The 12395-nt window shown below is 40.5% G+C and overlaps 1 protein-coding gene across 1 annotated transcript; it reads right to left on the bottom strand.

The window, feature by feature from the left end:
• Positions 1-1092: 1092 nt before the first annotated feature.
• atf3 (activating transcription factor 3) lies at positions 1093-4215 on the bottom strand. Its single transcript, XM_044049625.1, has 4 exons — positions 4072-4215; positions 2031-2277; positions 1832-1939; positions 1093-1638 (listed from the first exon to the last, which is right to left on the bottom strand). Exons 2-4 carry the CDS (start codon positions 2274-2276, stop codon positions 1330-1332), a joined length of 663 nt encoding a protein of 220 aa, XP_043905560.1. The 5' UTR covers position 2277; positions 4072-4215; the 3' UTR covers positions 1093-1329.
• Positions 4216-12395: the final 8180 nt, after the last annotated feature.

Consider the following 12395-nt stretch of genomic DNA (forward strand, 5'->3'; position numbering starts at 1 on the left):
AAAAAAAAGAAAATAAGTGTTTATGAATTTTTCAGCTTCTTAAATGTGAATATTTTACTCCACACAACAAGGAAATCATTCGATCAATAATCATTAAATCAACATTTCCAGGTTTGGGAAACAATCTTCAGCTTTTTTCTACATTTTCTTACATTTTATGGACCAAAAAATACACTATATTATCACATTTATATATATATATATATATATAGTATATATTCAAAAGACTGTGTGGAATAATTAGATTCATTAATTTATAACATTAAATCTCAAATTTTTCTATTGATTTATATATTTTTTTAATTGGTGCAAATGTTTTTATTCTGCCTTTGGAGACTAAATAAAAGTATCAAAAACAAAAGGATGGAAGAAGACGTTGCAGTTTATTCACAGACACACGCAGACGCCTGCGTCTCTTTAACCGTGTGAGAGCGGGCGACGGGTAAACGAGCCTCTGTCTGCACTTAAATAAAAACAAACACGTTTCCTCGTCTGCAGGGCGCGACAGACAACACACACACACACACACCAGAGTCAGACGAGTTAAAGACGCCTCGCTGCCGACGGCAACCGCTTCCTTAAATAAATACATTTCAAAAAATAACAATCTTTCACGTGTGTGTGTGTGTGTGTGTGTGTGTGTGTTTACAAAGTTGATGCACAGTCAATACAACACACAAACACATATAGGTAGAAAAGTAGCTTCATCATCTCAGAGGATGTTTAAAAACAAACAAAGAAAACCTCAGGTCTGTTTAAGAGGAAACGCAGTGAGAATTAACATCATAAACCAGACCATAATATTATATTAATTCATTTTTTAAATGCTTAAGAAAAGTCAAAGTGTCGTCTGCGTATACCGCGAGTACGTGAGACGCCCTGAGCGGCGAGTGGTAGCAGCAGATTCAGGAGTTACACCGTCACAAATATATTACTCCCCCTTTTTAACACAACAACAACAACAAACAACAACAAACGTGGGCGTGAAGTCGTCTGGAGCTCACTCAGCGTTTATGTGCCTCCGTCACCTTAAAATCACTTTGGTGCAAAACTCACGACTCTCATGGATTCAAAAATACTGTAAATGAAAAGTTTGTGGTGGTTTTTTTATTCGTGCTTTAGCATGTTTAGCATGTTTAGCATGTTCTTGGCCCCGACCGTCCACCACTGTCCACTCAGCAGTTTCAGTTTCAGGGCGTGGACGGCACTCTCTGGCGGTTTTATGTTTAAACGTCTCCTCGTCATTCTCGTGTTTGGTGGCTCCGCCCACAGGCGGGCGGAAGCAACGCGAGTCTTAGAAAAGTGGCAACAACAAAACAAAAGCCAAGCTCATAGGTGACCGGGACAGTGGACGTGATCGAGGGACAGAAGTCCTCCCTCCAGAGGGACGACCGCAGATGTGAACGAAGACGAGGACGTGGACGTGGACGAGGTGAGGTTGTGGAGTTGTAAGGTGTTCTCCCTGATGTGCTGGATGAAGAGGTTCCTCTCGTCCTCAGGGGTCTGTCCGTTCTGGGCTCGGACGATGCAGGTGGGCCGGTGCAGGTTGAGCATGTAGACCAGCTGCTGCTTCTGCTGCTTCAGCTCCTCGATCTGAGCCTTCAGCTCCGAGTTGACGGTCTCCAGCTTCTCAGACTCCTGCGGGGACAAGACACAAGGAGACGAGACGTCAACACTGTGTCTGACACACAACTCTTCACAGGTCAGAAGCAGTGTAGACACTCACTGGAGTCAGAGACACATAAATGTAATAAACACGTCGGTGGATTTATTTGTCCGTCTAATCCTAACATTTTTCATTTTTAATCCCGGCTAAACGTTGGAGACGCACCTTCTGCAAACATTCCGTCTTCTCCTTCTTCTTGTTGCGACACTTTGCGGCAGCGATTTTGTTCCTCTCCCTGCGTCGCTTCCTCCTGTCGTGCTCCTCCACAGTGAACTACAATCACACAGACAATAATCCTCGCTCAGAACTCATGTCAGAAACAATCCCGGCGTGACGTGGCGGGCGTCGGCGGCCGGTGACTCACCTCTCTCTTGACTCCCGACCCTCCGGCAGCCGGCTCCGAGCAGGAGCTGCCTCCGTCGGAGCTGACGTCGGCGCTGAGGCCGCTGGACAGGCGCTTGGTCTGGATGGCGAGCCGGAGCTCCTCCTTCACGATGGGCGTGAAGTTGGTGAAGTCGTCCAGGGTGAGCGAGCCCGGCGGCGACAGGCAGGGGACGAGGGCGGAGCAGCTGATGTCAGCCAGCGAGGGCCCCGGGTGCTGCAGCATCATTCTGGAAACACCAGCGTGAGTCAGTGAGAGGGTGAAACGTCATCCACGCAAAGAAATCAAAGCAAAGAACTTTTTAGATCAACATTTTTTTTTTACTTTTCATGAACCTTGAGTTGATTATTAAAATAATAAGCACTGAATAATAATTACTATGAAGTCAATATTGAAGGAAGAAATATTAACATAATCTGAACCCATAATCCCAGATTAACAGTTCATACTAAACGTGTCATTATTTTAAAATTAATGAAATATTATTACAGCAAATGACCATGTGTGTGCTTAAACACTCTGTTGTGTGCCTATACACACACACATATATATATATATATGTGTGTATACATATATATATATGTATACACACACATATATATATATATATATATATATATAGATATATATGTATACATATATATATATATGTATACATATATATATATATGTATACACACACATATATATATATATATATATATATATATATATAGATATATATGTATACACACATATATATATATATATATATGTGTGTGTATATATATAGATATATATATACACACACACACACACACACACACGTATATATATATATATATACACACACATACATACAGGCACTGTCAAATTCTGTGATCATATGAATGAAGTGATGAATATATTAGCGAGATAACATGTGTATGTCATGCTCAAACCTGGCGTAATAGACATTTTTACAGCAGATATTTCTTTAAATGAAATAGTAGGACAAACACAGGATTAACCAGTAACATTAATTAAGGTTCCACTCCAGTATTAACAGAGCTGTGTTATTGTTCAGGTGTAAGGGTCACCCCAAAATACTTGACACCTGTAGAGTGTCAAGTATTATGTTAGTTTTTTTCTGATTTTTTTTGTAAACAACAAAAAACTGTATACATATTTTCTGGATGTGTGAAATTGAAATAATGATCCTCTATTGTCGTAAGGATTGCTAAAACACACACATACATATATATATATATATATACAAATATATATATACATACACATACATACATACATATACATATATATATATTGGATGTGAAATAAAGACAAAAATCTTGACATATTTGTAAATATTTCGAGTGAAACTCTTCCTGTTTGAGTTATTACTTTAAATACAGGAACATGAATAAATAATGAGCGGTCAATCATTAACAACAGCAGACGTTTGTTGTTTAAACAGAGTTTGATAAGGTTACATCAGCTCAGTCAATACAGGTATTACAATATTAATCAATAACACAGTTCACATTAAAATAATATTCATCTACCGCTGTGTCAGAGTCCGAAAATTCTGTTTTAATTCATTCCATTGTCAGTTAGTTTTCAGTTTCATACCTACATACTTTGTCATTTTGTCCTTATATTTCTGATGTTTTGTTATTTAAAAGTTTTTATGTTACTGAAAACTTTAATTCTCGCACATAAATGACAATAAAACCTTAAATTGTTGCATCATAAAGTAAGAACTAACCGGAAGTATGTGATGAAATTCTCAATTTACTTCACAGAGAGTGGACGCGTGAAACCCAACAAACTCTTTAAAAACACTCTTACTGGAAAATAAACGCATACATTAGTGTTAAAGAGTGAGAAAGTTGACTTAGTTTCTGTAGGAATTCGATTTTTTTAAACGTTTTCTTAAACGTGTCCCGGGAAAACACCGGCTCTTCTCCGCTCCTCCACCCGGGACAGGAGCGTCACAACACGGCCTGGGAGAACACAACAGCCCGCTGGCTCCTCCGGAAACAAAACAAAAAGTCAGACTCACCTGTTAAATGTCTGAGTGACAGGCTGAGGTGAGGTGAAGTGGATGTGGAGAAAATCACGCGAGTTTTCCACTCTTTCTCCCTCCTGTATTCGCGTTTTGTCGCTCGCGCTGTGAAAGTTACTCTGGCGCCTGAAGCCGTTGCATCACCGGGTTTATAGGGCGCGCGGAGGGGGCGGAGCCCGCTGACGATGACGCTGCGAGGAATGCTAGTAGGGAGGGAGGGGAGGGGCGAGAGCGGAGGGAGAGCACAGGGGTGACGTCATCCTATTTATAGCAGGCTGAGCCTGCGATGATGCAATGTAGCAACCCCGAGCTGCTCTGCCATAACAGGACACTCCCCCTCCCCTCGTTCTTCCTCGTTTCCTTCTCCATCTCCTCATCCTCACTCTTCCTCCCTTTCTTTTTTCCTCTCTGGTCCTTTCCCGCTTCTTCTTCAGTTTTCTTCTCTCATCTTTTCCTCCCTACAACTTCCTTTCCTTTCCTTTCCTTGCCACTTTTCTCTTCACTTTTCTTTCTCTCTTTTCCTTGTAATCTGTTCTTTTCCTCATCTTCCTCAATCATCCACTTAAAGTTTTCTCTTTGTTTCCCAAACATTTCATCCCTCCATCATTTCAGTGCTTACTTCCCTTCCTTCCTTCCTCCCTTCCCTCACTCACTCACTCAGACATCAGAAGAATGTCTCTCTCCCTCTGTTTTAACACTCACATGAATTTTCATTCCACAGATTCCGCACTAACGAGTGAATCCGCTCTCTCTCATTATTATTAACTCTGTGGTTAAATGTCCCACTGTCAAACTGTGAGGACAGACAGACAGACAGACGGAGACAGACAGGGAGATACAAACACATGATGATGAGTTTCATTTAATTTTTTTGTTTTGCTTTTTCTCTGATCCTAAAACTCATCTGGTGAGTGCAATTATCATGAAATCATTATTACAATTTACATAATGTGTAAAGTGTGTGTAATCTGAGAGTGAAGTGTGTGTAATCTGTGTGTAATCTGAGAGTGAAGTGTGTATAATCTGAGAGTGAAGCTTGTGTGATCTCTGCGTAAAGTGTAAACTATGCACCGCGGTGGTGAAGTGGCATCACAGTAATCCACAAGAGTCTGTGTCTTAATTAGTCTTAATCTGTTGATTTTATTTAGTGTCCTGCTGAGACAGATGGAGGACGTCCTCAGAGCTGCACTCACTGTTTTATTCACCTTAAATATAAGTAATTTTCGCCATTATTATCAGAAATACATTTTTTGTGCTAGCTGTTGTTGATATGGATTCAAACTCAAAGCTTTTATTTAGCTAGCTAAACTGTTGTCAGGGGGGAAAACGTGTGTATATAATATATATAATACTGTAGGAAACACGAACAATCGTAACACACTCTCAAAGGGAGTGAGTGGAGTCATCGCAACGACACGGAGAAGCTAACACAGCTAAAGCAGAGATGATAGCCAGAAGTTAGCGAATCACCGAAAAACAGCAGAGGAAGTTTCGCCTAAATTAGCCAAAAACGGCTTTGTGTATTTAGGGGCGGCGCTTTGGCCACAGGGCCACCATGACGGGGTGGGATGTATTGTGTAACCTGCTATTGCTAGCATTAGCAGCATAACATTGTCCGAAAGCTAACCATAAATAGAACAGAATGCTGTAATGTTACACAAACTTTTATCAAATTGTACCTCACTAAACATTGTTTATAAAATGTATTCGTAGATGTGTTGCTATGCTGTTTGCGTGCACCAAATACCATGTAGCGGCTGTTATCGACTGGTATTGCTAACAATGGCTAGCCTGGGATACTGCTATTACTTATTGACCCTGGCTTTAATTTATATAACACATAGTTATAGCTAATAAATGTTAGATACAGTTCATTAAATGTTTAATAATGAGCTGTAAATACCCTCCTCAGACAATATTACATTTGTTAAATTTGTTGTTTACAGACTTCAGAATAATCCCGACCCTTCGTGTGTGACATGTTAATCCCACAGGGAAACATTCAGAAGGTTAAGATCTTAAATGTGTGTTTTACGTGGGTTTGGCTTCTCACACACACACACACACACACACACACACACACAGCTGCACAAAAGCCTTCACTTATGTAAAAATAGATAATGTAATATTGAGCCTGTGGGTTAGCGCTCTAATCATATGGTATTAATAGTCGACAGGGTCAGCAATGACTTCACGTCGCAGCATCAATCTGGATTACCACACTGACCTCATAAACTTTTCAACACCCGTCTGCCTGCTGTCAGACACAGACGCTGTGTGTGTGTGTGTGTGTGTGTGAGACTCTAAAAATAAGACAATAAAAAATTGGACAGTTTCACACGTCAAGGTACAATAATGGACGTCACTTATCTTCATCATTACTGTAATTTCCTCCAAATTACATGGCATATACTGTATATATTTTTGAATTCTATATTTCTATTTATTACAATTATAATTCCAGTCGTTTATCTTATTCCAAAGTCTAAATAGTGTATTTCTATGCTATGTCGAAGCAAAGTTAAATACGGTACAAGTATTTATAATTTGTTCCAATTTGTTTTTAAATCTAATTCAAAACAGTTTTTTAGCTATTATTTAACTGTTTTAGCATTAAATTAACACCAAAGAGTTAGGTTTAACACTAATTATTACAAAGTGTATTTGCTCCTGTTTTAGCGTTACTAAGGATTTCAGCGCTACACCAAAGTTTGTCTAGTTTCTTTGTTTTAAAGTTGTATTTCAGCCAATTAAAGGATAAACACGACTTAAACTGTCTGCTCAGTGAACACTGATGAACCTTTGAGTCCAGAATGGAAGAAACAAACATTTTTACTTTACTTTCGGCGGCAGATTTCAGTGCTAGGCTAAATCCTCTGTTTATAGTGTGGTTTCTTACAGGTTAACCCAGATTCTACATTTTAAAACAAAGCTAACTACTGTGTGTCAGAAACCGAGCTAATTCACTCAGTCATTTCGCCGCATCATCCTTTGACACTGGTTCCATTATTGAGCCTCACAAGGTTTTTCTGCTCCAAACAGAAAAACTCATTCAAGTTAGAACTCATAATTAAATATGTGTCATAAATGACACAGCATTAGCTGAATGGATCACTTGTTAGTGCAGGTTTTTGAAGAGTGAGTGTGTAAGGGTGAGGAGAAAAGGCTAGGCTAGTGGCTAAAGATAGAATCAGGGGCTGCAAGTCACAGTAATGCTAACAAACTAGCTAGCTAGCTCTGTGGCTGACTTCCACCCCCTTTGTTCCCCTAGCTAGCTACATAGCATGTTGCTAGCAGCCAGACAGTTTGTCTGTCTTTGACTGTCAATACAAATATAGCATGTGATAGTGTTAGCTATATGCCATGTTTACACACGCTGATCTCACAGGAAACATAAATGTGCGTCTAAAGATGACAATAATTCAAATAAAGACAACAATCACACACTGTAAAAGATGTTAAACACAAAACAAAAGCGGTTAATATCAACATTTTATCTCTCCTTTTGAATTTCCTCAAAGTGTCTGATTCGGTTTGTCTTTTACTGTAAAAACTAGCTTTATATTATATTATATTATATTATATTATATTATATTACATCACATTACATTATTTTACATTATATTATGTTATGTTATGTTATGTTATGTTATGTTTTGTTACGTTACGTTACGTTATATTACACACCCTGCTCTGCAAATGTCCTCAATCAAAAGTTTCAGTTAGATTAATATCTCCTTCACAGGAGAGACCTGATCAAGAAAAGCACATTAAAACGACAATATAAACACAATACTCAGTCAAATTATAAGATAATAAAAGAAAGCAGAATATTACAACAAAGCTCTATTAACATTATCTCGATCCTTTAGAATTGACTTAAATGTCCTCAAAGTGTCTGTCGTTTACTGTAAATGCAACTTTAACTCATAGATAGAGTGAGTTAGCTTTCTTTTCTGCCATGTTTACGCACCCTGCTCTTCCAGGAAACATTAATATCTGTTAACTGGGTAAACAACCGGACACAAAACGGCAAATATCCTCAATTTAACCACATACAGTTTCATCAAAATCTCTTATACAAGAGAAAGACAACAGTCACACACTTTAAAAGACGTGAAGCACAATATTCAGTCAAAATATAATAAAGTAAAGCAGAATATAACGAGGAAGCTCTGTGAATGTTTTCTCTATCTCTTTCACATTGATGTAAAGTGATAAACTGAAGTGAAAGTTAAAGCTCATATTTCTCGGTGGACTTTGTTTGAACTCGTGTCACCGTCCCTGGTTTAAATGTTTCCACTGAAGTGTCTCAGCATCAGTGACACAGCGGGTTAAACATTTCCACGCTGTCATCTCAGCAGGGAAACACCACCCGGTCCATGATCAACCACGTCCATGGCTTTTACAGCTGACAGCCGAGTTATATGAGCTCAGAATGAGCGGAAAATCAACACGGAGGTGTTTCTGCGACGCACCGTAAATAAAGGCTTCCCTGGAAACAGGGCCGCGACCCGGACTCCGAAGTTTCGAAAGCCACCAATCCTGACGACGCAACCACGTTTCACAATTCTCTCTCTGTTTCTGAGAAAGATTGAGGTCTTTGAGTGAAAATGAAAGGACACGACAAGTTTCTCTGAAGTGGCAATGACAGGAAGTCAGTGTCGAGGAAGGAGGAAGTGAAAGAGAAGTGAGGAAAGGAGCTGCTCCTAGCATAAGTGCTACAGTGCCACACAGAGGACTAGCATACGTGCTACAGCGCCACACAGAGGCCTAGCATATGTGCTACAGCGCCACACAGAGGCCTAGCATACGTGCTACAGCGCCACACAGGACTAGCATGTGAGGCTAGCAGCCACACAGAGGACTAGCATACGTGCTACAGCGCCACACAGAGGACTAGCATACGTGCTACAGCGCCACACAGAGGCCTAGCATATGCGCTACAGCGCTTCGAGTGGATTCTGTGACTTTAGTGCGGAAAAACCCAGTTGTTGCCGTTCTCGTGTGGACAGATGAAAGGAAGCATGAACATGGAGGTGTTAACGTACGTGTTTTTAGTTGACTGAAGTTTCCATGTTGTCATGGAGACGTCTCAGTCGCTGTCCTTCATTCAAAAACAAATAAAGAAAGAAAGAAAGAAAAAAAATAAGAATAAATGTTAATCATTAACTGAGAAGCAAAAGTGAACGGAGAGAAAAACATCATCATAACTTCACTTAAGTTTCACTCTGACACTTTGACTCCTGCTGGAAGAGAAAGTGAAAAGAGACAAGAGACCTTTGAAAATATCATAATATAATATAATATAATATAATATAATATAAAATAATATAATATATTACAATATGATATGATATGATATAATTAATATACATTTATGCTGATGTGATGCTTGTGTGTGTGAATCTGAAACAAAAAGTATTAAACGTTTGTTAGATTTAAGAAAAATAAAAAGTTTACTGCAGATGTGACAATAAAACAAATAAAATCTGCTGCTGAGGATGAAGATGATGAACATCATCTTGCACTTCATCCTCATCTTCTGCATCTTTTTCCCGGTTCCTCGCCGGTTGCCCGTTAACACCGTGGTGAGGATGAGAGTCAGTGTTTCCCGGAAAGAGAAATAGGCTGATGTCATGTGAGGAGGAGGAGGAGGAGAGAGGAAGAGGAGGAAGAGGATGGGCAGGAGGAGGAGGAACATAAATAACACTAAATATAAAGATCAAATATTAAAACAACTCTTCTGTATTTACAGTTAATATTAATTAATTCTTTTATATTATATTTATGATGATTCATGAACAAATGTAGAAATAATATTCACTAACAATAAACAATTATAAAAATTATTTTATAAAAGACCAACAGTAAGAACAATGAGACTTTTATTTTATTTTATTTTATTTTATTTTATTTTATTTTATTTTATTTTATTTTATTTTATGTCATTGTCCTTCTCGGTCCAGATGGCGTCATCCTTTCCGGGAAGCACTTCCTCTCCCTCCTCCTCTGTTTCTTCATCTCCATCACGGGGAATCCGGGAAATCCTCCTCCCTCCCTCCCTCCCTCCTCACCCCCTCCCCTCTCTCTCCTCCCTCCCCTCTCGCTCTCCTCACCCCCTCCCCTCTCTCTCTCCTCCAGCATCACCACTGCTGACAGTCAGTGTCAGCTGTGAAACACAGTGAGGAAGATGAATAGATAGATACATACATAGATGGATGGATGGATGGATGGATATATAGAAAGATAGATAGATAGACAGACAGACAGATAGATTTTTGATCGTACTTTAAGTCTCTGATCGTATTTTTTCCGTCTCTTTTTTATCGTATTTTACGTCTTTTTGATCATTTTTTAAATCTCATTTTGATCATTTTTTAACTCTCATTTTGATCATATTTTTAACGTCTCTTTTTGATCGTACTTTACGTCTCTTTTTGATCGTACTTTACGTCTCTTTTTGATTATATTTTACGTCTCTTTTTGATCGTATTTTACGTTGTTTTTTGGGGAGATTATTTAATCTAAATTTTGACCATTTTGTGGTTGTTGTTTTTTATTATTATTAATTATTTGACTGCGTCGTTTTCCACTCATTAACTTTGCATTAACTCCAACTTTAATCTTTCTCAACCCCACCTCCTGATCTCACCACTCTACCAACCACACATTCAGCTCCTTCTCTATCCTCTTTCTCCCCTCTATCTCAGGATCAAGTTCTTTCCCTAATAACCTCTGCCCGCCCCACCTCCTGCCCCCTTGACCCTATCCCCTCTCACCTTCTTCAGTCTATTGCTTCTGATCTTCTTCCTTTCCTCACCCACCTCATTAACACATCTCTATCATCTGGTTGCTTTCCGGACTCTCTTAAAGAGGCCAGAGTGACCCCCCTCCTTAAAAAACCCACCCTTGCCCCGTCTGAAGTAAATAACTACAGACCTGTCTCTCTTCTTCCTTTTCTCTCCAAAACTCTGGAGCGTGCTATCTTTAATCAACTCTCCTCCTACCTTCACCAGAACAACCTTCTTGATCCTCTTGAGTCTGGTTTTAAAGCAGGTCACTCAACCGAAACTGCACTTCTTGCTGTCACTGAGCAACTCCACACTGCCAGGGCTGCCTCTCTCTCCTCTGTGCTCATCCTCTTGGACCTTTCTGCAGCGTTTGACACAGTTAACCACCAGATCCTTACTTCCTCCCTTCAAGAACTAGGTGTCTCAGGCTCTGCACTTACCCTGCTCTCGTCCTATCTTCAAAACCGAACATACAGAGTAACCTGGAGAGGATCTGTGTCGGAACCCTGTCCTCTAGCAACTGGGGTCCCTCAGGGTTCTGTCTTGGGCCCTCTCCTCTTCTCTCTATACACCAACTCTCTTGGTTCGGTTATTCGCTCTCATGGTTTTTCCTATCACAGCTACGCCGATGACACCCAACTCATTCTCTCTTTTCCCAGCTCCGACACACAGGTAGCAGAACGGATCTCCACTTGTCTGACTGACATCTCTCAGTGGATGTGTGACCATCACCTGAAACTCAATCTCGACAAGACTGAGTTTCTTTTTCTCCCAGGAAAGGGCTCTCCCACCACAGACCACACCCTCGAAAACTCTGTGGTAACTCCTTCTCATACCGCAAGGAACCTGGGTGTGACACTTGATGACCATCTCTCCCTCACTGCCAACATTGCTGCAACAGCTCGATCTTGCAGATACATGTTGCACAACATCAGAAGGATTCGGCCTCTTCTGTCTCTTCGGCACAGGTTCTGGTCCAGGCTCTTGTCATCTCACGCTTGGATTACTGCAACTCCCTCCTGGCTGGTCTTCCTGCATGCGCCATACGACCTCTGCAGCTCATCCAGAATGCAGCAGCTCGACTGGTCTTCAACTTACCAAAATTCTCCCACACTACACCGCTCCTCCGCTCCCTTCACTGGCTTCCTGTAGCTGCTCGCATCCGCTTCAAGACTCTAGTGCTTGCGTTCCATGCTACAAACGGATCCGGTCCAGCCTACATCCAGGACATGATCAAAACCTACACCCCAGCCCGCCCACTCCGCTCTGCATCGGCAAACCGGCTCGCTGCCCCCTCACTGAGAGGAGAGCAGAGGCATTCGCAGAACTCGAGACTGTTCACTGTCCTCGCTCCCAAATGGTCTCCCCATCGACATCCAGACGGCTGAAAGCCTCCACATCTTCCGCCGCCGACTAAAAACACATTTCTTCCGACTCTACCTCGACTAAGGCGACGACAACAAAAAAACAAAACAAATACTTGCTTATACATCGCACTTATGACTAACGATTCATAGTTTGTTCTAC

This window comes from Solea senegalensis, linkage group LG17 (assembly GCF_019176455.1).
Source record: "Solea senegalensis isolate Sse05_10M linkage group LG17, IFAPA_SoseM_1, whole genome shotgun sequence".
Lineage (NCBI taxonomy): Eukaryota > Metazoa > Chordata > Actinopteri > Pleuronectiformes > Soleidae > Solea > Solea senegalensis.